Below are 26,907 nucleotides of genomic sequence, written 5' to 3' on the forward strand. Positions count from 1 at the left end.
ACTCATGCAGAATGGGCATCTAATTGCTTACAAGAGTCGAAAGCTCAATGAGATTGAGCAGCGTTACACCGTGCAAGAGAAGGAGATGACAACCATCATTTATTGCCTTAGAGTGTGGCGACACTACTTACTTGGGTTTAAGTTTGTTACTTTGACAGATAATGTCGCAACAAGTTACTTTCAGACTCAAAAAAAGTTGAGTCCGAAGCAAGCACGATGGCAGGACTTTCTTGCCGAGTTTGATTATGTCTTGGAGTACAAGCCAGGGAAGACCAACGTGGTGACAGATGTACTAAGCCGTAAGGCCGAGTTGGCGAGCATCAATCAAGTCACAAGTGCATTGGCTGATAGAATCAAGCAGGGACTCCTATACGAGCCATTGGCTCGAAACATCATTGCCTTGGTAGAAAAAGGGAAAACCCGGAGGTTTTGGCTGATTGACAGCTCACTCTACACCAAAGGCAATCGACTCTAAATCTCGAGATGAGACAATTTGAGGAAAGAGTTGATTAAGGAGTGTCATGACTCCTTGTGGGTAGGCCATCCAGGTATAAGACGTACCTTTGTTCTCTTGAAATCTGCCTACTATTGGCTTGGGATGTAGGATAGCATTGAGGGGTATGTGTGTATGTGCTTTGTTTGCCAGCAAGACAATGTAGTGCAACAACAACCAGCAGGCTTGCTAGAACCATTACCTATGCCCGAGAGACCATGGGAGAGTGTCTCAATGGACTTCATCATATGTTTGCCAAAGTCTGAAGGGTTCGGGAGCATCATAGTCATTGTGAACAGGTTTAACAAGTATGTCACCTTCATCCCTGCATCCACCGATTGCACAATAGAGGAAACAACCAAGCTTTTTTTTTCACAACATCATCAAGTTATGGGGCATTCCAACAAGCATAGTCAGTGATCGAGATCTTCGGTTCACCGAGAGATTTTGGACAAAGTTATTCAAGATGCTAGGATCAAACCTATACTTCTCAACCAGCTTCCATCCCCAAATTGATGGCCAAACTGAGCGCATCAATGCACTGTTAGAGCTATATTTGCGGCACTATGTGAGTGCTAGCCAGCGAGATTGGGCAAAGCTCCTTGACATAGCCCAATTCTCATTCAACTTGCAGCGGAACGAGACAACCAACAAGAGTCTTTTCGAGATCATTATGGGACAACAGCAAAACACACCTCTTTCCCTAGCCACACGCTATGATGGGAAGAGCCCCGCAGCCTTCAGGTTAGCCAAGTCATGGCATGAACAAACTGAACTTGCTCGTGCAACCCTACATAAAGCAGCAAAGAGAATGAAAAAGTGGGTAGACAAGAAAAAAAGGCACGTTGAGTTCCAAGAAGGTGATCTAGGTGATTTGCCCCTTGTAAAGCTACTGCCGCAACAATTCAAGATACTAAGAAAGGTGCACAAAAGCCTAGTGCGCAAATATGAAGGGCCCTTTCTAGTGATACAACGCATCAAAAAAGTTTCGTATCGACTCCAACTTCCTCCGAAACTGAAGATATACCCGGTCTTTCATGTAAGCTTGCTAAAACCATTCCATGAAGACTCGGAGGAGCCATCCCGAAGAGTCTCTAAACGAGCACCAACAACTGTTGTAACATTCTTTGACAAGGAGGTTGAAAAGATACTTGCTAATAGAGTCATTTGCTGACATGGTATGCCAAATTATCGGGAATACTCCATCAAATGGAAGGGACTTTCTAATGCCGAAGCCAATTGGGAGATCGAAGACTTATTTTGGCAATTTCAAGACTTAATCCTGCGCTATAAGGATAATGCGACGAGGGCGTCGCAACATTAAGTGTGTGAGAATGTCACAACCAGCTTGCTCGGTGACTCAAGTGTGCTGCACGTTGCTTAGTGGCTAAGTATACTTCATAGCTAAGTAAACTTAATGGCAAAGGAACTTTAAGGATAAGCATTATTCATTCCAAAAGTTGTCACCTAGTGTTACTTAAGGATTAAGTATACAATATATCTAGTCATATTCTTTGAGGAGTTTTAGCCTATAAATATGCCACTGCCTTTTGTAAAGTTCATAAGTTGTAATCCTTCAATACAGAATTTACATTTTCTCTCCACGTATCTCTCTTATTTGCATATTGTTAGTCTTTGAGTTTGTGTGAGTGTTAGGCTGCTTAACACATTTTCGAAGTGTTAAGGTCGCACGAACTTAGCAAAGAAGTTAAGTGTGTGACATTTGGGTAGCAAAGGCATTGAGGAGTTTAAACATTTGTTTGATCAACTTACTAGATTACCACTCCAAAGGAAACATGACCATGTCATAGTGCTTAGGGAAATAGCTCAATCCCTTAACATTAGGCCTTATAGGTACCTTTATTTTCAAAAGAATTAGATTGAGATGTTGGTTGGTGAAATGTTAGTGGCTGACATTATCCAACCTAACACCAGCTCCTTTGCTTGTCCAGTTTTAATGGTTAAGAAGAAGGATGACAGTTGGAGGTTTTGTGTCGATTATAGAACACTTAATAGCATCAACATACCAAACAAATTTCTCATTCCTACCATTGATGAACTATTAGATGAACTAGCCAGGGCAACCATTTTTTCCAAACTGGATTTAAAGTTTGGATATCACTAGATTAGAGTTAAGGAGGAAGATGTACCAAAAACAGCATTTTGGACTCATGAGGGTCACTACGAATTTCTAGTGATGCCTTTTGGTTTAACTAACGCCCCATCCATTTTCCAAGCCCTTATGAACACCATATTCAAACATGTCCTCAGAAAATTTGCCCTAGTTTTTTTTTTTTTTTTTAATGACATCCTAATTTACAGCTCAGACATATGCACCCATATACTACACCTTTCTCAAGCCTTTAGGATACTACAGGATGATGATTTGGTGGTTAGTCATTATAATGCCTGTTTGGCTAGGGGAAACTTGAATATTTGGGTCACTTAGTGTCGGCAAAAAGAGTTGAGGCAGATCCTCAAAAGCTTGAAGCAATGAAAGTCTGGCTAGTTTCGAATGATGTGAAATGTCTGAGAGGATTTCTAGGCCTCACAAGTTACTACAAGAGGTTTGAAAAGGGGTATGGAACTATGGCACTATCTTTAACCCAAGAACTCAAAAATGATGCCTTTAGTTGGAATGAAAAGGCCTAACAAGCCTTCGAACAAATGAAAACAGCCATGACTACTATACCAGTGTTAGCAACCCCTAATTTCAGCATTCCATTCGAAGTTCACATAAATGCATCGAGGCAAGGACTTGGGGTAGGTCTGGTTCAACAATCTCTACCAATTGCTTTCTTGGGCAAAGCCTTCTCTCCCCAATCCAAACAAAAGTCAATTTACGAGAAGGAGCTCATGGCCATAGCTAGTCTCGCAGTCCACAAGTGGAGTCATTACCTCGTAGGCAACAAGTTTATAATCAAAACGGATCAAAGAAGCCTCTAGTCCTTAGTTGACCAGAAAATGAAAACCCTAGAACAGCAAAATTGGATCTCCAAACTCAAGGGATTTACATTTGAGATACATTACTACCTTGACAACAAAAATAAGGTGGTTGATGCTTTGTCCCATGGAGAGGAAGAAGTTGAATGCAAAGCTATCTCTATGGTCCAGTTCATTGATTATGAAGCTCTAGTCGAAGAAGTCCAGCATGATCCCAAGTAACAAGTCATCATTCAGACTTATTGTTTGACCCAAACAGCAGGCTGCATTATCAACTCTATAGAGGTTACTTGTTGTATAAAAAGAGGTTAGTACTCCCTAAAACTTCAAAATTTATTTCCAAATTACTAGAAGAGTTTCATTCCAGTCCCATTAGGGGCCATTCAGGGTTTTTTAGGATTTATTAAAAGGTGGCAGAAGTTGCTTTTTGGGAGGGAATTAAAATAGATGTCCAGGACTTTGTGAAGTCTTGTATTATTTGCCAAATCGACAAACACTGCCTCTTGAAACCTATCGGCCTGTTACAACCCTTACCCATTCCCAATCAAGTCTTTGAAGATCTCACCATGGATTTCATTGGGGGATTACAAAATCCAAGGGTTTTGACATCATTTTTGTGGTAGTTGATAGACTGACAAAGAACAGCAATTTGATCCTACTTTCCTACCCCTATAATGCCAAAGAAGTAGTTGAAGTCTCTGTGAAAGAGGTAGTAAAGTTACGTGGGTTTCCCCGATCCATAGTATCAGATTGTGATAGGGTGTTTATGAGCCACTTTTGGCAAGAGTTATTCAAGACAGTAGGCACATCCCTGAAATTTAGTTCAGCATACCATCCTTAAACGGATGGACAGATCGAGGTTGTTAATTGCTGTGTCGAAACTTACCTATGGTGTTTTTGTAGTTCTCAGCCCCGACAGTGGCCTAAATGGCTGTCTTGGGCTAAATTTAGGTACAATACTATGTACCACAAGTCAACGAAGATAACTCCTTTCAAAGCTCTCTATGGTAAGTACCCTCCCATCCTATTGAAATTTACAGATTGCCCCTCCTTGGTGGAAGATGTAAATAGGCAGATATTGAAGAGAAATGTTATCCTTAGTGAACTTAAGGACAATTTACTGGTTGCTTAAGGACACATGAAAGAGGCTACCGATGTACATAGAAGAGAATTGACTGGGGTCTTTGTGTATTTAAAATTGCAGCCATACAAGTTTAGGTCATTGGCCAAGAAGATAAATGAGAAGTTAAGCTCACGGTTTTATGGTCCCTTTGAGGTGGTGGAAAAAATTGGCCAAGTGGCCTACAAATTGACCCTCCTTGCCAGAACTTGTATTCACCCAGTGTTCCATGTATCCTAACTCAAACGAAGCCTACATAGCTCAGTCCCCAGTCAACCTTTGCCTCCATCTCTCACCGAGGATTTGGAGGTCTTAGTTCAACCAGAAGTTGTGTTCTCTACTCGCACTTTATTAGGTTGTTCCAAGGAAGTCCTTATTCAATGGAAGGATCTTCCTCTTTTAGAAGCCACCTAAGAACCTTATGACATGATTGTCATCTAATTTCCTCTATTCCACCTTAAGGACAATGTGACACTTCAAAGGGGGGAATCGATAGACCACCCGTTATTAAATGGTATATCAAGCAGGGGAGAATGACCACTTGTGGGAATAAAGGTAGTGAGAATTAGTTAGAATATTAGGCACACGTGTCCTGATATTATAGGGTATTAGTGGGGAGCCGAGGGTGCTTATAAGGGGGACTAATTTCATGATTCATTTAGCTGGTTTTTCAAGGGATTATTGCTGGGAGGTCACTAGCTCCTCGAATTGCTAGTAAACGTGTTTTTGATTACTATTCTTCTTTATTTCTTTTCCTTATTATACTCGTTATCAATATATATCAATATAATTCATATCCAATTGTTTCTTATTAATTTTGTATTGTTGATATTACTATTTTGTGAGTGTTTGAGCTATTGGTTTTGTTGTTTTAGTTAAGGTTTGTATCATTTATCTATTGCTGCTGTCAAATATTTTTCTGTTCCCTACCATTTACATTGGACTAGGTAAAGATTTACTATTCATGTGACATATGATATTATAGAACTACTTATCATCAATTTGCTTTTGGATATGAAAATGGGATGAATACGTAGGGATTACTAATAATAACTAATTTTTATTTTGTGTTTGGTTGTAGAGTTTAGAATAAAGAATAACATATCTTCCTCGTCAAAATGAAACCATCAAAGAAAGTTATGTCAAAGCAACAATCATCTTATATTTTTAAAGTGGTATGCTGGCTCCTGGTAGTGTAGTATCTCAACCATTCTTACACACTGATCATTGAACCCCTCCAGTTCAATTTTTTTATATATTTGAGCTACAATTTAATCTCTAGTGAAATTCCTCCAGAAATTGGCCAACTCGAGGAGATATAGGAATTACATTTGGCCACAAATAACATTTCTAGAAGCATCCCTAACTCTCTTGGTAATCTCCAGAAACTAAATGCTATTGATCTATCTTTTAATGATCTAGTGGGAAATATACCCTCAACTATGATGGGCTTCAAGAGACTGCTTTCAATTGATCTGTCTAACGTTATGCTGAATGGAAGCATGCCTATTTAGGAGATGTGAAGTGTTTGGAAATTCTGGACCTTTCCTTCAACCAACATTCAGGTTCAATACCAAGCAGTCTCCAAAGCCTGCATGCCATTCCATCATTGAACCTATCTTACAATAACCTAGAAGGAGTTGTTCCCAACGAAGGGACATTTAGAAATCTTTCCAGAGTTCAAATTGAAGGAAACTCAAAGCTTTGTCAGAATTTTCCTTGCGATAGTAGAGGTAATAAGAGAAGTTCTACTGCTGTTTATTATTATAGTCCTAGTGAGTGTTGCAACAACAATATGCTTATTTTTGAACTGTCATCATTTGTTAGAAAAAGAAAACCAAAACTCATGCTAACATTAGATTAGAAAGTACATCATCAAATGATTTCTTATGATAAACTTCGTATAGCAATTGAGACTTTTAATAGGGAAAATCTGGTTGGGAATGGGAGTTTTGGGTCAGTTTACAAAGGCTATCTAACAGAAGGGACTATCGTAGCAGTTAAGGTGCTGACATTGAAAGGAAAAGATGTTGGAATAGTTTTTTTGGCAAAGTGTGATGCTTTGAAGAATGTGAAACATCGGAATCTTGTTAGATTGATGACAACATAGTCAAGTATGGATTTCAAGGGTGTGCAATTTCTGTCGTTGGTTTATGAGTTCATGACTAATGGGACCTTGGACAACTGGATAAAAGGAATGAGAAGGCACCCAAATGGAAGGCCATTGAATATTGTCATCAATGTTGCTTTGAATGAATTATCTGCATCATGACTGTGTAACACTGGTAGTACACTACAACCTGAAACCGAGTAATGTTCTTTTGCATGAAGATATGATTGAGAGAGTAAATGGTATAAGGTCAATTACCTCTTCAGACAGCCTTAGGTGTTCTGTAAGGTATATAGTCTAGGTTAGCAGTTGTACTGAAAGTTAGTAATTTGTGTGTTTGATATCTGTAGCATTTAAAAGATTCTACTTGTCATAAAATTATCTTGCAAATGCCTTCCTTGCTTTCATTAACAGTGAAATGCATTAGTTGCAGAATATGGTGAAAGAGTGAAACCATCAACATTAGGTGATGTGTGCAATTTTGGAGTCATGTTGATAAAGCTCTTCATAGGGAAGAGCACAATCAATCAAATTTTTTTTTTTTTTTTTTTTTCTAAAGAAATGAACTTAATTAAATGGGTTCAATGAGCTTTCCCTATCAGCACATAATAAGTACTAGACCTAGAGGTGCTACCATTCATATTAGAAACTGTTGATACGAAAACTCATACCAACCAGAGAGATCCAATTGACCTTGGTGGAATCGGAAGGTATGTGTGTATGATAAGTTAAAACCAGCAATGCTAATGTAAAAGTGCGTAAAGTAAAGAACACAAACAAATTTTAAAGTGGTTTGACAAGTTGAGACTTAAGCTTACGTCCACTATTTTCTTATTTGCTTTAGAGAGCTTACAAGAAATATAAAATCGCCTAGAAATATTTGCTAACCTCTCTCTCGTCGTTTAAGGGGTATTTATACAAGTTTTAATAAAAGGAAAGAGAGATAAGTTCGGGATTGCGATTAGATTTGATATGCAATCTCGTGATCTTTGTGATTGACTCTGAGATTGCGCTACCAGCGGTGTTGATTTATCCCTTCCGAAATATCCAATATTGAAGCTTATCCTTGATTCTGTCGAACAAATGTTAGGATTTGTCGCTATAATGAGCTCCAATTGGATTGGACTTACTCTGGATCGTACTGATTATGGGTTGAGCTGAATCTAGGTCAAACTACATCTCTATGAGCTTCTGAGATCTGTGAGCTTTCTGACAAAATCACACACATAGAAACCATACAGCAGGAAGTATTGATGAGTGTGTTTGGCAGTGGGTTAGCTTGCACTGTTAATTCTCAGGATGAGCGCATTAGGTGGACATGGGTAGACATACTTAATTTTAATTTTAATTTTTTTGCCTCCACCTTAATGCTTGATTACATGTTATTTCTTAATTGTCATTTGCATTTCTTCAATGTATATTGAATTTGTAAAAGCGTGACGTGTAATAATATGTATATTAAATGAAGCATACATATGAGATATTGTATACATTGTGCAAATAGTACAACATTGGATCATTCTGTTATCACATTTATAAAAGATATATTCCTATTTTTGATTATTATTATTATTATAAAGTTATGAAAAATGATAGAGTTACCGAAAATTACAAACCAAATCTATGCACCGAATGACGTGGCATAATCCTAACCGTTGATTAATATTAACTTATAATGAATCAACGGTTAAGATTGTCTCACGTTATTTGGTGCACGAATTCGGTGCACATCCTTCGATAACTGTAACGTTACTCTAAAGTTATTAATGTGACATTTGGAGAACAATAAGAAATTTGTCATCCAGTATTTTCATACTTATAGAATGGTTTAACAAAAGAGATGTGTTTTAATGATTAAATATAGATTTTGTTTTGTGTTTAATTGAGCATGAGTTGGAGCCAAATAATAGCCTGATTTATTATAATTTTAAATACTTTGATTTGTTTAGTTTTAACTTTTATCTCAAAATTAATAGATATATGTTCAATATGATTAAAAGATAATAATAAAAATAAAGAATTATCGTTAATGAAATGAACATATCCTTAATTAAAGATGTGACAATTATAGTAGTATACTGTATACAAGAGTGAGAGGCAAAGTAATGGAATTTTGAGTTCAAAATTGGCGTGATGAAAATGGGGAAAAGAGAACCCTCCAAAACGAGAAAGCGGGTAAGCCAATGTTCTGAAATAAACTCCCCCCAACTTTTTATCAAATATTACTATTCTATTCAACAACGAATTAATCAGTTGTGGAAGATGTTATAATCTTGAAATAAGTGTGTCAGAAGGCATCCCAAAATTAAAAACCATAAGCCCGCCAAAGGTATTCTCTGAACCGCCAAAGCATCAGAGTAAACCGGGCAGTGTCATTTTTAAGTGTTTCGGACTTTGGTTTTGGAAAATACCCAAATTCGAAATTTAAAGAAAAACAAAGATAACAGCGCCCTTATTCTCATTTCAAAATGAAAACAATGCCGCTCTTTCTTTCACTACATAATCATCTCTCCTCCCCACCCTCACGATCCCTTCATCTCTTTCTCTCTCTTCACTTCTTACCACTCAATCGAAGAGGGAGTTAAAGAGTATTCCTACTACAATGGCCGATCAAGAGAACTGTGTGAGGCTCACCCGGGCTGCTAGGAAAAGAGCGGCATTAGGTAATGCTGAAGAGCAGCCCCCCAGCAAGAAGCGAGTAGTGTTGGGAGAGCTACCCAACTTGTCAAACGTCGTCGTTTCAAAGAATCCAAGTTTGAAGAGCGAGCCGCAGAAGCCTAAAGGTAAAGCTAAGAAGAAAGTTAAGAAGGCTCTTTTGCCGACAACCACCAAGAACGACGATGTCGAAGGAAAGGTTGATATTGATGCCAAGTCGGACGATCCACAGATGTGTGGGCCATATGTTTCAGACATTTACGAGTATCTTCATACCATGGAGGTAACCGAAGACTTTACATCTTTTTGATTTATATTTTAAATTAAACTCTTAACAATTAAGACTCCTCTATCAATTAGGATTACTCTACTGTACAACTTTCAATCGTTCTGTTGAAGTAGTTTAACGGTGGTGGGCTCATTTGATGTGAAATTTGTATTGATGTTAAGATTTGTATCTTGGGCAGGGAACCTAACGTTTATTGGTATAAGATTGCGTTTTATTTATTTATTTATTTATTTCGGGGAATGAAGGGTCTGCAAATGGTAAATTTTAATTTGGCATTAGGATTTGTGTATTGAATTTGGTAGATTTCTGGTATCTAGGTTTTTCTGGGTGATTTGGTAATATGTAGTTGCTTTTGACTGTGTTTTAGTCAGTTGTAATTTAAACCTGATGATGCTTTGAATTTCAGGTGGATCCAAAGAGAATACCTTTACCTGATTACATTGAGAAGGTTCAGAAGGATGTTAGTGCAAATATGCGAGGAATTTTGGTGGATTGGTTGGTAGAAGTTGCTGAGGAATACAAGCTTGTATCAGATACCCTGTATCTCACAATTTCCTATATTGATAGATTTCTTTCATCGAATGTTCTTAATAGGCAAAAACTTCAACTACTTGGCGTACGATGGCTAGCGAACGGGGGGGGTCTTGACTACCCTCCTGCCCTTACCTATAATGAATTTTTGACCTGTCTCCCTTCTCAAAAAATTTACTAATAGAATTGTGTTTTGGATAATAAATTGTATTTTGAAACGTTTTGGTGGGGAAGTATTATTAGCCATTATTTGGGTGAATAATCGTTTACTCTATATGGATTCCATTGACTGCTCGGTAAATTCTAGACAGGAAAAAACCATTCACTTGGCAATCAAATTTCAGATGAACACCAACGATAATTGGGAATGTTCATTTCAAAGGCACTTATTTTCAAACAAAAAGCCTTCTTTACACCCTTTTTCTTTTTAGTTTTCCAGAATTATTTAAAAAAAAGAGTGAATCTTAATTTCAATACTGAGGCATAGCTACATTTAAATTTGGTGTCAACGGAGTGTGATCACGTTTGGAATAGGGTATGCCGATGTGGAAGAAGTTGGACCTATGAAATGCAAAAACAAAAAAAAAAAAAAAAAAAAAAAAATCAATTTCATAGCAAAGATAACTTACTTGTGTAACAAAACAAACATGCATGCATCACATGTTCTATGGCATCTATGCATCATATAACCACAAATTATCACCAAATCACAATATCGAAAATTTTAAAAGCTTAAAGAGAGAGAGCACAAATATATATTTAAATCAGCAAAAGATAAAATTGATAAGTTTTGTTTAATGCCCAATTTCATGATTAACAAAGATGAATGAATGTCCATGGATCACAACAATTTGTAATAAGCAAACCATGTCTAGCCATCGTTTCAGATCTGGTCCCCTGTCTATCACTTTCTCTCTCAGATTGATTATGTTTGTGATGATGGAAGAGATGTTGAAAATTTAGAGACGTTGAAACTTTGTGACAGCCGACCCTTTATCTAAGAGGCAGCCCCATTGATACAAGGATAACGTGGGTTATGTTAATGATGAAAAAAAAGAGTAGACTATGATTATTGTAAAAATTAGTCTTATCCTATTTATGTCAACAACTTTTGTCCTTTGATTTTTATTTTTAAAATAATATACTACAGAAATGATCATTTTCTCCATGCTTTTAATTTTTAGTGTTAGAAACAAAGCTGAAGGTGATTGTGGAGGAAAGTAAAAAAATTAGTGGAGATACCTGGGCCATTTTTTATACATTTCGTGCAATTATTTTTAATTGAAACTCAGCGGAGGTACCTAACGGTAGTCCATGAAAAATTAAAGATGTTTGTCAAAGTGGGCTTCGGACCATGCGTATTTTCCCCTCTAAGTTTAGCTCTGCATCGCCATTTCGCCTAATACTTGAGTGAGTCTTTCAAACAAAGGCCCTTGCAGCGTTCTCAACCACTAAGTGGTCTACATTGTCATCGGAAGGTTGGCTAAACTCTTATTTGATGTATTGGCCAAGTTAAGAGTTATTTTCTTGATACGCTTTTCAAGTCTTGAACAGAAAACTGTTTGATGAAATTCCTCAAAGAAGAAATTCTCTGTGTCAAATGGATTGTTAATATAGAGAAACGATAGGTGAGTGTTGATTTATTGATAGACACCTGTACTAATGGTATAGCAAGCAGGGAGAAACCACTTTGGAGAATAAGGCAAGGGAATTAGTTAGAATATTAGGCACATGTGTCTATATTATAGGTATCGTTGGGACGAGGGTACTTATAAAGGGGACTAATTTCATGATTCATTCGGCTGTTTTTCAAGGTATATTGCTGGGGAGTCACTAGCTCTCCAACTGCTAGTGAACGTGTTTTCATTACTGTTCTTCTTTATTTCTTTTCCTTGTTCTACTCTTTACCAATATATTCATATCCAATTGTTTCTTATTAATTTTGTATTTTGATATTACTATTTTGTGAGTGTTTGAGTTGCTGGTTTTTGCTGTTTTGGTTGGGTCTATATCAAATTGGTATAAGAGCTAAGTTGGGAATGGTAAAATAAAAAATGGAGAATAATGGTAGTGTTGAAAAGAAATCAAAACGGTGAAGGAAGATATGAGTATAGATGAAGGTCGATTTGGGTATGTTAAGGAATACTTGACGAAATGAGAGAGTTAATGCGATTAAGAGAGAAATGGATGAGAGATGAACCCTGAGAAGAGAGATCATCATCATCGAAAATCAAATAATGACAAAACGAAGCTATGAAGTTGATGAAGGGGACAGAGGATCAAAAGCTGAAGTTTTGGATCTTTAATGGTAACAATCCTTTGGTGGACCTTAGGGTGATCGTTACTTCACTATCAACCGTATAATAAACAGAATGATGAGGAGTCTCGTGTGCATGGAAGGAGAAAGCTTTGAATTGGTACAATGGCTGGAGTCTTGGCACCAATCCACTCTTAGAGAGTTTTAAGAATCCTTGATTGCCATATTTCGACCGTCTTTTCCAAGGACAACTTTATGAGCCTGGTGGCCTTGAAGCAGTCTGACGTCGTGATGGAATACCGAGAGGAGTTTAAGGCTCATTGCACTTTTGAAGAGTTGGAGAAGTGTTTAATTGGCATTTTTATTAATGGTGAAGAGGAAATTAGGGTTAATTACGCCTAATGAAGCCCAATGACTTAATTGGGATGATGAGTAGACCCACGGTTGAAGAAAGAAATTGGTATTGGATAAAGGTAACCAATTTGCTAAAGCCCAAAGTGGAAGGGAGTCTTACCTTGGGTGTCCTTAAGCCAGAATTTGGGTGACCAAGTTGGGGGCCAAACTCAACAAACGCCAGACAAGGTATTCTTGCAAATAAACCACCACAGAGAGAAACCATTGAGATGGCAGCATCTAGCTTTAGAGAGGAGAATTTCTTACGGCGTCAATGGCATAAATACAATAAAAGGGAAAGGGTCTGTGCTTCAGATGCAATGAAAATTTAGCCAAATCATCGATGAAAAGCAAGTCTCTGTAGATTCTTCTTGCAGGGGATGACGAAGCAGAACAGAAAAGAAGAACTCATACCTTCGTTAATGAGAACCCATAACCAAGGTAACTCCTTGGCTCTTCATGAATTTATGTTGGTATTACATCGACAAGATTCTGAAAATCAAAGGACACATTGGAAAGGAAGAAGTTATCTGTGTGGATAGTGAGGTATCACATAATTTCATCTTACTGAGTTGATGCACAGATTGGGATATTGGTTGAAAGGGGAAGCTTTTGGAGTGATGGTAGGTAACAGGGTGCAGTAAAGGGGAAAGAGATATGTAAATGAGTACAAATGGAGATACATGGAGTTATGGTTCAACAAAATTATTTTCCTTTTTATTTTGGGGGAGCAGATATGGTACTAGGAGTATCCTGGTTGAGTTCACTTGGGGAGTATGTCGAATTGGAAGAATTAACTTGGCATTTGAGATTGGGGATAGACGTGTGATGTTACAGGAGACCCATCACTAGTGAAATTGTAGTATCCTCAAGGCCTTTTGAGGTCGATACAAATAGCAGGAATTGAGTATTTGGTGGAATTCTGTTCAATTGAGTATAAACTAGAATTAGAAGTGGAACCTTAGGAGCCTATGTCACAACCAGCTTGCTTGGTGACTCAAGTGGCTGCACGTTGCTTAGTGGCTAATATACTTCATGCTAAGTAAACTTAATGCAAATGAATTTTAAATAAACATTATCCATTCCCAAAGTTGCCACCTAAGGTTGCCACCTAGTATTACTTAAGGATTAAGTATACAATGTATCTAGTCATATTCTTTGGAGGTTAACCTATAATAGGCTACTACTCCCCTTTGTAAAGTTTATAAGTTGTAATCCTTCAATACAGAGTTTACATTTTCTCTCCACTTATCTCTCTCATTTTCATATTGTAAGTCTGGAGTTTGTGTGAGTGTTAGGTTGCTTAACACATTTCCGAAGTATTAAGGCCGCACGAACTTAGCAAAGTTAAGTGCGTGACAAGTGCATCAAGCCTCGGTTAGAATAACCTTAGTTTTTATTCAATGGCAAAGACACTGTCGCTTCAACAAAGGGACCCAAGACGGCTAAGATGGAGGCTTCCCAAGAACGTGGTTGTTCGGAGAGAGTCGACCCTAACCCCACACCCTCAAGGCAGAAAGGCAAGTCTAAAGACTTTATTTCTAGTTTTGACTCATGTCTATCTCGTAATGAAGAAAGGGTGAGCATACAGTCGGAAGAGCAAGATCATCGAGTGGATGATCTAGAGACGGAGGTGTCTGAACCCACACTGTTGCGAAAGCCATGTTGCTTCGATTGGAGGAGTCATTAGGCCGAAATGGGAAAAATCTTCGTAGGGGCTTGCCAAACCCCTCATGTGTTCCAAACCGAAGTCAACAGCACTCTTGTTCGCTTAGACGGGTGTAAGCTGATTTAGTGCAATGCAAGGACCCGGCAACAATGTCATTGAAAGCCAAAGGATTGACATACCAAAGCCTAAAAGCTTTGGTGGCTCACGCAAGGCATAAGAAGTTGCAACCTCTTTGGGGACTAGACAAGTACTTTGGGGCCGTAGGCGTCACGAAGGAAACTCGAGGATCGAAACTGCAGTCTTCTATCTTTTGGACACCGCAAGGCATGGTGGGAGGAGAAGAGAATGAGACATTGAAAAGGTATCTGCACTATCTCTACCTTTGATGATTTTAAGAAAGAGCTTAGGCAGTTTTACCCGGAAAATGCCTAGGAGAGGCAAGAGCTCGCTTTCGAAGGATCAAGCAAACGGGACAATCCGTGATTACATCAAGGACTTCACACCGACTTGATACTGGAGATCCCTGGGATTCCGAACAAGGATTTGCTCTTCAACTTTATGGATGGGTTGCAGTCATGGGTGAAAATGAAGCTCGGGGAGTGCAAGACCTTACCACATCCATGCAGTTGCTGAAAGTTTGATAGATTATAGCAACCAAAAGGAACACACTGGCACCCCAAGATAAGAAGGGCGACTTTGTTAAAGGTGCGGGAGACAAAGGGCAATCTAAAGAGAGCTACCGAGACAACCGCCAGACAACTCCTCATCCAAGGGCAAGGATGAGGGCAAATGCTGGGACAAAGGCTCCAACAAACCCTGCCCAATTGCTTCATTTGCAATGAGCCTCATTGGGTGAAAGATTTGTCCGGAGAAGAAACTCTCACTTCCCTTATAGCCAAGCATCAAGAGGCAAGCAAGCCGAAAGCAGTAGCGATGGGGCACATATGGGATCAATGCAACTTCTCAATGGGATCCAGTCTGCACCAAAAACCCAAGCCAAAGGGTTGCTCTATGTTGATATTACCATAATGGGAAGGCCCAAAAGCCATGGTCGATACGGGAGCTTCGCACAACACTTCTTTTCAGTAATAAGCAGGCCGGCTAGCCTCAAAGCTTCAGAGGTGGCAGGACCATCAAAGCAGTCAATTCAGTGGCTCAACCAACACGTAGCTCACATGACTCAAAATGATGGGAACTTGGTCCGCTACATATATTTCTCAGTTGCACCGATGGATGACTACCAGTTGTCCTTGGCTTAGAGTTTATGGAACAAGTCAAGACATTTCCCTTGCCCTCAACCAACACCATGTGTATCATAGGTAGAGAGCAAGCTTGTGTTTTGCCTACTAGCCGCTCTACCAAGCCAGAGCAATGGTGCTTTCGGCCATGTAGTTCAAGAAAGACATCAAAAGGAAAGCTACTTGATCATCCTCAAGCAGTATGATGATGAGAACTCATCCCACCAGAGGTAGTGTCCTGGAAGTAACACAAGTACTCAAGAGTTGTTTGATGTCTCACCAAACGAGCTGTCAAAGGAGCAACCACCTAGAAGAAGGTAGATCTCAGATTGAGCTAGAACTAGACGTTAAGCCACCTGTTAAAGGTCCTTACCGTATGGCACCATCGGAGCTAGCAGAACTAAGGAGACATTTGCGGGAACTACTGGATGCAGGGTTTATCAAGCCTCCAAAGCTCCATATGCGCACTAGTTTTGTTTCAAAGGAAGAAAGATGGGTCCTTGCGGATGTGCATGACTACCAAGCACTTAACAAGGTATCCGTGAAAAATAACTATCCCATTCCTTTGATTGCCGATCTTTTCGATTAGCTGGGTCATGCCCGCTACTTACTGAGCTAGATCTGCGGTTAGGTTATTAAGTGCGCATAGCTAAAGCGCCGAGCCAAACACCACTTGTGTTACAAGGTATGAGTCTTATGAATTTTTAGTTATGCCATTTGGTCTAACAAATGCACCTGTTACTTTTTGTACTTTGATGAATAAGATATTCTATCCCTATCTCTACCGGTTTTTGGTCGTCTACATAGTGACATAGTAGTATATAACAAAACCTGAGAGGCATGTCAGCACCCCTAGGTGGATTGATACAAGTCTTGCGGACAACAAGCTATCATCAAGAAGGAGAAATGCTCTTTCACCAAGCCGGAAGTAATGTTCTTGGGTCACAAGATCAAGGATGGGCACTTATGATGGAAGATAGCAAAGCGGCCATTCAAGAGTGGAAACCCCACCAAAGTGTCAAAGTTACGATCCTTCCTGGGATTAGTAAACTACTCTCACTGGTTCATTAAGGGCTACTCGGCAAGGCAGCCCCATTGATAGACTTACTCAAGAAGAACAAGCCGTGGGAATAGTCAAGTGAATGTCAAGCCGCCTTTGAAGAATTGAAACACTGCAATCAGCAAGGAATCGTGCTTGCCTTGCCAGACCACACTCCCCATATGAAATGCATACCGACACATCTGACTTTGCCATCGAGGGAGTACTCATGCAGAATGGGCATCTAATTGCTTACAAGAGTCGAAAGCTCAATGAGATTGAGCAGCGTTACACCGTGCAAGAGAAGGAGATGACAACCATCATTTATTGCCTTAGAGTGTGGGCGACACTACTTATTTGGGTTTAAGTTTGTTACTTTGACAGATAATGTCGCAACAAGTTACTTTCAGACTCAAAAAAAGTTGAGTCCGAAGCACACGATGGCAGGACTTTCTTGCCGAGTTTGATTATGTCTTGGAGTACAAGCCAGGGAAGACCAACGTGGTGACAGATGTACTAAGCCGTAAGGCCGAGTTGGCGAGCATCAATCAAGTCACAAGTGCATTGGCTGATAAATCAAGCAGGGACTCCTATACGAGCCATTGGCTCGAAACATCATTGCCTTGGTAGAAAAAGGGAAAACCCGGAGGTTTTGGCTGATTGACAGCTCACTCTACACCAAAGGCAATCGACCTCAATCTCGAGATGAGACAATTTGAGGAAAGAGTTGATTAAGGAGTGTCATGACTCCTTGTGGGTAGGCCATCCAGGTATAAGACGTACCTTTGTTCTCTTGAAATCTGCCTACTATTGGCTTGGGATGTAGGATAGCATTGAGGGTATGTGTGTATGCTTTGTTTGCCAGCAAGACAATGTAGTGCACAACAACCAGCAGGCTTGCTAGAAACATTACCTATCCCCGAGAGACCATGGGAGAGTGTCTCAATGGACTTCATCATATGTTTGCCAAAGTCTGAAGGTTCGGGAGCTCATAGTCATTGTGAACAGGTTTAACAAGTATGTCACCTTCATCCCTGCATCCACCGATTGCACAATAGAGAAACAACCAAGCTTTTTTTTTCACAACATCATCAAGTTATGGGGCATTCCAACAAGCTAGTCATGATCGAGATCTTCGGTTCACCGAGAGATTTTGGACAAAGTTATTCAAGATGCTAGGATCAAACCTATACTTCTCACCAGCTTCCATCCCCAAATTGATGGCCAAACTGAGCGCATCAATGCACTGTTAGAGCTATTTTGCGGCACTAGTGAGTGCTAGCCAGCGAGATTGGGCAAGCTCCTTGACATAGCCCCATTCTCATTCAACTTGCAGCGGAACGAGACAACCACAAGAGTCTTTTCGGATCATTTGGAACAACAAGCAAAACACACCTCTTTCCCTAGCCACACGCTATGATGGAAGAGCCCCGCAGCCTTCAGGTTAGCCAGTCATGGCATGAACAACTGAACTTGCTCGTGCAACCCTACATAAAGCAGCAAGAGAATGAAAAAGTGGGTAGACAAGAAAAAAAGGCACGTTGAGTTCCAAGAAGGTGATCTAGGTATTTGCCCCTTGTAAAGCTACTGCCGCAACAATTCAATACAGAAAGTGCACAAAAGCCTAGTGCGCAAATATGAAGGGCCCTTTCTAGTGATACAACGCATCAAAAAAGTTTCGTATCGACTCCAACTTCCTCCGAAACTGAAGATATACCCGGTCTTTCATGTAAGCTGCTAAAACCATTCCATGAAGACTCGGAGAGCCATCCCGAAGAGTCTCTAAACGAGCACCAACAACTGTTGTAACATTCTTTGACAAGGAGGTTAAAAGATACTTGCTAATAGAGTATTTGCTGACATGGTATGCCAATTATCGGAATACTCCATCAAATGGAAGGGACTTTCTAATGCCGAAGCCAATTGGGAGTCAAGACTTATTTTGGCAATTTCAAGACTTAATCCTGCTCTATAAGGTAATTCGACGAGGGCGTCGCAACATTAAGTGTGTGAGAATGTCACAACCAGCTTGCTGGTGACTCAAGTGTGCTGCACGTTGCTTAGTGGCTAAGTATACTTCATAGCTAGTAAACTTAATGGCAAAGGACTTTAAGGATAAGCATTATTCATTCCAAAAGTTGTCACCTAGTGTTACTTAAGGATTAAGTATACAAATCTAGTCATATTCTTTGAGGATTTTTAGCCTATAAATATGCCACTCTGCCTTTTGTAAAGTTCATAAGTTGTAATCCTTCAATCAGAATTTACATTTTCTCTCCACGTATCTCTCTTATTTGCATATGTTAGTCTTTGAGTTTGTGTGAGTGTTAGGCTGCTTACACACTTTTCGAAGTTTTAGGTCGCACGAACTTAGCAAAGAAGTTAAGTTGTGTACATTTGGGTACAAAGGCATTGAGGAGTTTAAACATTGTTTGATCAACTACTAGATTACCACTCCAAAGGAAAATGACCATGTCATAGTGCTTAGGGAAATAGCTCAATCCCTTAACATTAGGCCTTATAGGTACCTTTATTTTCAAAAGATAATTGAGATGTTGGTTGGTGAAATTTAGTGGCTGACATTATCCAACCTAACACCAGCTCCTTTGCTTGCCATTTTTATGGTTAAGAAGAAGGATGACAGTTGGAGGTTTTGTGTCGATTATAGAACACTTAATAGCAATCAAACCAAACAATTCTTCTTCCTACCATTGATGAACTATTAGAGAACTGCAGGCAACCATTTTTTCCAAACTGGATTTAAGTTGGATATCACTAGATTAGAGTTAAGGAGAAAATGTACCAAAAACAGCATTTTGACTCATGGGGTCACTACGATTTCTAGTGATGCCTTTTGGTTTAACTAACGCCCCACCATTTTCCAAGCCCTTATGAACACCATATTCAAACATGTCCTCAAAATTTGCCCTAGTTTTTTTTTTTTTTAATGACATCCTAATTTACAGCTCAGACATATGCACCCATTACTACACCTTTCTCAAGCCTTTAGTACTACAAGATGATGATTTGGTGGTTAGTCATATAATGCCTGTTTGCTAGGGGAACTTGAATATTTGGGTCACTTAGTGTCGGCAAAAAGAGTTGAGGCAGATCCTCAAAGCTTGAAGCAATGAAAGTCTGGCTAGTTTCGAATGATGTGAAATGTCTGAGAGGATTTCTAGGCCTCACAAGTTACTACAAGAGGTTTAAAAGGGTATGGAACATGGCACTATCTTAACCAAGAACTCAAAATGATGCCTTTAGTTGGAATGAAAAGGCCTAACAAGCCTTCGAACAATGAAAACAGCCATGACACATACCAGTGTTAGCAACCCCTAATTTCAGCATTCCATTCGAAGTTCACATAAATGCATCGAGGCAAGGACTTGGGGTATGGTTTCAACAATCTCTACCAATGCTTTCTGGGCAAAGCCTTCTCTCCCAATCCAAACAAAAGTCAATTTACGAGAAGGACTCATGGCCATAGCTATGTCCGCAGTCCACAAGTGAGTCATTACCTCGTAGGCAACAAGTTTATAATCAAAACGGATCAAGAAGCCTCTAGTCCTTAGTTGACCAGAAAATGAAAACCCTAGAACAGCAAAATTGGATCTCCAAACTCAGGGATTTACATTTGAGATACATTACTCCCTTGACAACAAAATAAGGTGGTTGATCTTTGTCCCATGGAGAGGAAGAGTTGAGCAAGCTATCTCTATGGTCCAGTTCATTATTATGAAGCTCTAGTCGAAGAAGTCCAGCATGATCCCAAGTACAAGTCATCATTCAGACTTATTGTTTGACCCAAACAGCAGGCTGCATTATCACTCTAGAGGGTTACGTTTGTATAAAAAAGGTTAGTACTCCCTAAAACTTCAAAATTTATTTCCAAATTACTGAAGAGTTTCTTCCAGTCCATGAGGGCCATTCAGGGTTTTTAGGATTTATAAAAGGTGGCAAAGTTGCTTTTTGGGAGGGAATTAAAATAGATGTCCAGGACTTTGTAAGTCTTGTATTATTGCCAAATCGACAACACTGCCTCTTAAACCTATCGGCCTGTTACAACCCTTACCCATTCCCAATCAAGTCTTTGAAGATCTCACCATGATTTCATTGGGGGATTACAAAATCCAGGGTTTTGACATCATTTTTGTGGTAGTTGATAGACTGACAAAGACAGCAATTGATCCTACTCCTACCCCTAATGCCAAAGAAGTAGTTGAAGTCTCTGTGAAAGAGTAGTAAAGTTACGTGGGTTTCCCCGATCCATGTATCAGATTGTGATAGGGTGTTTATGGCCACTTTTGGCAAGAGTTATTCAAGACAGTAGGCACATCCCTGAAATTTAGTTCAGCATACCATCCTTAAACGGATGGACAGATCGAGGTTGTTAATTGCGTGTCGAACTTACCTATGTGTTTTTGTAGTTCTCCCCCCGACAGTGGCCTAAAGGGCTGTCTTGGGCTAAATTTAGGTACAATACTATGTACCACAAGTCAACGAAGATAACTCCTTTCAAAGCTCTCTATGGTAAGTACCCTCCCATCCTATTGAAATTTACAGATGCCCCTCCTTGGTGGAAGATGTAAATAGGCAGATATTGAAGAGAATGTTATCCTTAGTGAACTTGACAATTTACTGGTTGCTCAAGGACACATGAAGAGGCTACCGATGTACATAGAGAGAATTGACTGGGGTCTTTGTGTATTTAAAATTGCAGCCATACAAGTTTAGGTCATTGGCCAAGAAGATAAATGAGAAGTTAAGCTCACGGTTTTATGGTCCCTTGAGGTGGTGGAAAAAATTGGCCAAGTGGCCTACAAATTGACCCTCCTTGCCAGAACTTGTATTCACCCAGTGTTCCATGTATCCTAACTCAAACGAAGCCTACATAGCTCAGTCCCCAGTCAACCTTTGCCTCCATCTTCACCGAGGATTTGGAGGTCTTAGTTCAACCAGAAGTTGTGTTTCTCTACTCGCACTTTATTAGGTTGTTCCAAGGAAGTCCTTATTCAATGGAAGGATCTTCCTCTTTTAGAACCACCTAGAACCTTATGACATGATTGTCATCTAATTTCCTCTATTCCACCTTAAGGACAATGTGACACTCAAAGGGGGAATCGTAGACCACCCGTTATTAAATGGTACATCAAGCAGGGAGAATAACCACTTGGGAATAAAGGTATGAATTAGTTAGAATTTAGGCACACGTGTCCTGATATTATAGGGTATTAGTGGGGAGCCGAGGGTGCTTATAAGGGGACTAATTTCATATTCTTTAGCTGGTTTTTCAAGGGATTATTTCTGGGAGTCACTAGCTCCTCGAATTGCTAGTAAACGTTTTTTGATTACTATTCTCTTTATTTTCTTTCCTTTTATACTCGTTATCAATATATATCAATATAATTCATATCCAATTGTTTCTTATTAATTTTGTATTGTTGATATTACTATTTTGTGAGTGTTTGAGCTATTGGTTTTGTGTTTTAGTAAGGTTTGTATCATTTATCTATTGCTGCTGTCAATATTTTTCTGTCCCTACCATTTACATTGGCTAGGTAAAGATTTACTATTCATGTGACATATGATATTATAGAACTACTTATCATCAATTTGCTTTTGGATATGAAATGGGATGAGTGCGTAGGGATTACTATATAAATTAATTTTGCTTTGTGTTTGTTTTGAGTTTAGAATAACGTATCTTCCTCGTCAAATGAAACCATCAAGAAAGTTATGTCAAAGCAACAATCATCTTAATTTTTAAAGTGATGCTGGCTCCTGGTAGTGTAGTATCTCAACCATTCTTACACACTGATCATTGAACCCCTCCAGTTCAATTTTTTTTATATATTTGAGCTACAATTTAATCTCTAGTGAAATTCCTCCAGAAATTGGCCAACTCGAGGAGATATAGGAATTACATTTGGCCACAATAACATTTCTAGAAGCATCCCTAACTCTCTTGGTAATCTCCAGAAACTAAATGCTATTGATCTATCTTTAATGATCTAGTGGGAAATATACCCAACTATGATGGCTTCAAGAGACTGCTTTCAATTGTCTGTCTAACGTTATGCTGAATGGAAGCATGCCTATTTAGGAGATGTAGTGTTGGATTCTGGACCTTTCCTTCACCCATTCAGGTTCAATACCAAGCAGTCTCCAAGCCTGCATGCCATTCCATCATTGAACCTATCTTACAATAACCTAGAAGGAGTTGTTCCCACGAAGGACATTTAGAAATCTTTCCAGAGTTCAAATTGAAGGAAACTCAAGCTTTGTCAATTTTCCTTGCGATAGTAGAGGTAATAAGAGAAGTTCTACTCTGTTTATTATTATAGTCCTAGTGAGTGTTGCAACCAATATGCTATTTTTGAACTGTCATCATTGTTAGAAAAAGAAAACCAAAACTCATGCTAACATTAGATTAGAAAGTACATCTCAAATGATTTCTTATGATAAACTTCGTATAGCAATTGAGACTTTAATGGGAAAATCTGGTTGGGAATGGGAGTTTTGGGTCAGTTTACAAAGGCTATCTAACAGAAGGGACTATCGTAGCAGTTAAGGTGCTGACATTGAAAGGAAAGATGTTGGAAGTTTTTTTGGCAAAGTGTGATGCTTTGAAGATGTGAATCGGTCTTGTTAGTTGATGACAACATAGTCAGTATGGATTCAAGGTGTGCAATTTCTGTCGTTGGTTTATGAGTTCATGACTAATGGACCTTGGACAACTGGATAAAGAATGAGAAGGCACCCAATGGAGGCCATTGATATTGTCATCATGTTGCTTTGAATGAATTATCTGCATCTGACTGTGTAACACTGGTAGTACACTACAACCTGAAACCGAGTAATGTTCTTTTGCATGAAGATATGATTGAGAGAGTAAATGGTATAAGGTCAATTACCTCTTCAGACAGCCTTAGGTGTTCTGTAGGTATATAGTCTAGGTTAGCAGTTGTACTGAAAGTTAGTAATTTGTGTTTGATATCTGTAGCATTAAAGATTCTACTTGTCATAAAATTATCTTGCAAATGCCTTCCTTGCTTTCATTACAGTGAAATGCATTAGTTGCAGAATATGGTGAAGAGTGAAACCATCAACATTAGGTGATGTGTGCAATTTTGGAGTCATGTTGATAAGCTCTTCATAGGAAGAGCACAATCAATCAAATTTTTTTTTTTTTTTTTTTTCTAAAGAAATGAACTTAATTAAATGGGTTCAATAGCTTTCCCTATCAGCACATAATAAGTACTAGACCTAGAGGTGCTACCATTCATATTAGAAACTGTTGATACGAAAACTCATACCAACCAGGAGATCCAATTGACCTTGGTGGAATCGGAAGGTATGTGTGTATGATAAGTTAAAACCAGCAATGCTAAGTAAAAGTGCGTAAAGTAAAGACACAAACAAATTTAAAGTGGTTTGACAAGTTAGACTTAAGCTTACGTCCACTATTTTCTTATTTGCTTTAGAGAGCTTACAAGAAATATAAATCGCCTAGAAATATTTGCTAACCTCTCTCTCGTCGTTTAAGGGGTATTTATACAAGTTTTATAAAAGGAAAGAGAGATAATTTCGGGATTGCGATTAGATTTGATATGCAATCTCGTGATCTTTGTGATTGACTCTGAGATTGCGCTACCAGCGGTGTTGATTTATCCCTTCCGAAATATCCAATATTGAAGCTTATCCTTGATTCTGTCGAACAAATTTATAACCACTTCAAATGGATGAATTACAGGATATTCAACAAGAAATTCGTAAGTATAGGTCTCAGATACAGAATATGGAGAAACGACTAAGGTACCATTTACTTTAGGCTGAAGTATTAGCTAGAGATAAGAAGAAAAAAAACCCACAACTTTTTCATCAGTTGTTGGAAGAAGAAATTTTCTCAAATATTTCTTCACTAATCAACCAAATTTTCAAGGATCTTTGAAAGTGATCCATCTGAAATAACAACCTCGTATGAAATCGAGTACCGAGCTCAAATCCTTGAGGAAACTTTGAAACAAGTTCGCCTGCGCAAGGTAAGGTCTATTCCTTGTTGAGTTGTATTAATTTTGAATGGCTGCAGCAGATAAATAATGGACTTATAAAATTTATGAAAACAGCGGCAACTTTTGGAAGAGAAGTATAATCATAATTCTCCGAGCACACCATCAACTTCACATGTAAGTAAATTATGCTGGACTTTACAATAAACATGGTTATATAAATTGAAATCCTTATAAGAAAGAAGAGATATACACGGAACATTATAACTGTACATCATATATATATATATAGTTGCAAGGAGATAACTGTACATTATATATATATATATAGTTGCAAGGGGATGTCTAGTAGTAATTTGTTTTTCCAACTTAACTATTGCAGGCACATCTTCCTCCGGAAACGCCAGACTTGAAAGGTTTAGCTGCAGAAAGTCCAAATAATTGTTTGGAGTGGCTTCCACAAAGAGACCCACAAGTTCAGATCCTAAATTTTTTGGATTCAAACGGCCTTCTTCCTCCGAGGTGATCACTGAATAATATTTTCTAAAGGCTGCAGTTTGAGTTACATGCTTCACTTCTTGTGTGCAAATTCAAATGCTACAATCTTCTTATTTTTTCAGAGATCGACCTGAAATCTTACAGCCGCCTTCAAATCCCTTTGATGGAGAAAACATAAACATTTATGAGCAGATAAGGCCAAGAGTTGGGTTGCAGGAGGACAATAATATGCAACGTCCTGAGATTGGACAAGTGATTGACGTCAACTTGTCCCCATGGACTGAATTTTATCCCACAGGTATTGATGTAGTGCAGGCCGTCAATTAGGTTAGCCAAAAAAATCCGAATACGTAATAATGATGGATATTCCAAACCCCACCTTTATCCTTAACGATAGCCATTGTGAATTGTCTATGTGACAAATTATGAATGATTATTATAAAATGTTGGCAGGTAATAGTCCCATTCCCGCTTCACAACCTAGAGGACGGGCTTTACTCGACCTGTATTTGTCTCAGTTTACGCCATCAACCATCTTGACGCCCAGTGATCAACAGCCACCGTGATCATTTATTTAGTTTCTCTATAAATTTCTTCTTTGTTCTTTATTTTATCGCTAAGTTACATTGATTTGTTTCAGTTTTCTAAAAATAAATTTATTAATTGCTTTGTAGTTTCTGCAATTGTTGTGACATTTTAATTGTAATAAACTTGAACGTGGCCTTGTATAAAAGTTTAAAACTATATATAGCAAAGTCTTTTCTTCCTTAGTTTTCTCCCCCTGGAAGGACCAGTATTTACTTATTTACTTTTAAAAATAGTTTGAAAGATGAAAATCATAATATTGCAAAACTTATATGTCATTTTAACATGTATCATGTAATCCATTGACATACAAAAAGGTAATAAATCAAGGGGGCTACGAAATAGTACTTTAACTTCTATGGATGAGTAAAAGACTTTTTTTTTTTTTCCACCAAAATAATGACACTTTTCTACCCAAAATGTTTTAAAATACAATTTTATTATCTAAACGTTATGTTCCATTTATAATTTACTTTAATTATAATTATATTCATTGTGAAGACGAAAATACCCCCATCAAAGATCAATCTCCAATCGTCGGCCACTGCAAATCAAAGTTTCGCACGCCTCAACCTGAATTTTGCCTGATTTCGACATCGAAAATTGACCTTGTCGCCGCCATTCAACTCACTAGCATCCACCCACGAAAACCATTCTCACCCCCATCCACAATCACTCCTCAATCGTCGGCGGTTGCAAAAGGAAAAAAAAAAACTAAATTTGGTGGTGGTGACAGCAAAGCACTGTGTGTTGGGGCACATTGGGAGGGATCGAGCGTACTGGTCGCACGCTTGAGGTAGGGGAAATCTGAGTAGGACAAAACGTCGAGCACTTGGTATGTGCCAACAAAGGAGAAGCAAATGGCCATCGCTAGCAAGGGAAACATCATAAAAAACAAACCCAAATAAGCACCAAACAATCAAAGACCAAATTGATTTAAAAAATTATCAAATTGAAATCAATTTGGCTTGAAAAAAATCAACCCAATTGTGACGATATGCGCGAGTCACGGAAGGCTACCAAGTGTCGATGTTAGAGAGATTTTTTAGAGTGGAGGTCAATTGAATTTTGGCCGTGG

The 26,907-nt window shown here is 38.7% G+C and overlaps 3 protein-coding genes across 4 annotated transcripts; all 3 read left to right on the forward strand.

The window, feature by feature from the left end:
- The first annotated feature begins 9,211 nt into the window (after positions 1-9,211).
- LOC116125594 (cyclin-A3-2-like) lies at positions 9,212-10,322 on the forward strand. Its single transcript, XM_031411295.1, has 2 exons — positions 9,212-9,604; positions 10,017-10,322. Exons 1-2 carry the CDS (start codon positions 9,269-9,271, stop codon positions 10,320-10,322), a joined length of 642 nt encoding a protein of 213 aa, XP_031267155.1. The 5' UTR covers positions 9,212-9,268.
- A 5,584-nt stretch (positions 10,323-15,906) lies between these two features.
- LOC116125595 lies at positions 15,907-16,287 on the forward strand. Its single transcript, XM_031411297.1, has one exon. It carries the CDS (start codon positions 15,907-15,909, stop codon positions 16,285-16,287), a length of 381 nt encoding a protein of 126 aa, XP_031267157.1.
- An 8,207-nt stretch (positions 16,288-24,494) lies between these two features.
- On the forward strand, positions 24,495-25,959 carry LOC116125574. 2 transcript variants are annotated; one of them, XM_031411277.1, is made up of 6 exons: positions 24,495-24,552; positions 24,680-24,779; positions 24,864-24,923; positions 25,129-25,268; positions 25,367-25,542; positions 25,698-25,959. In XM_031411277.1, exons 1-6 carry the CDS (start codon positions 24,536-24,538, stop codon positions 25,808-25,810), a joined length of 606 nt encoding a protein of 201 aa, XP_031267137.1. In that variant the 5' UTR covers positions 24,495-24,535; the 3' UTR covers positions 25,811-25,959. The 2 variants fall into 2 exon arrangements, with proteins under 2 accessions (XP_031267137.1, XP_031267138.1); XM_031411278.1 differs by lacking the exon at positions 24,864-24,923.
- The last annotated feature ends 948 nt before the right edge of the window (positions 25,960-26,907 follow it).

This window comes from Pistacia vera, unplaced genomic scaffold (assembly GCF_008641045.1).
Source record: "Pistacia vera cultivar Batoury unplaced genomic scaffold, PisVer_v2 Contig169, whole genome shotgun sequence".
Lineage (NCBI taxonomy): Eukaryota > Viridiplantae > Streptophyta > Magnoliopsida > Sapindales > Anacardiaceae > Pistacia > Pistacia vera.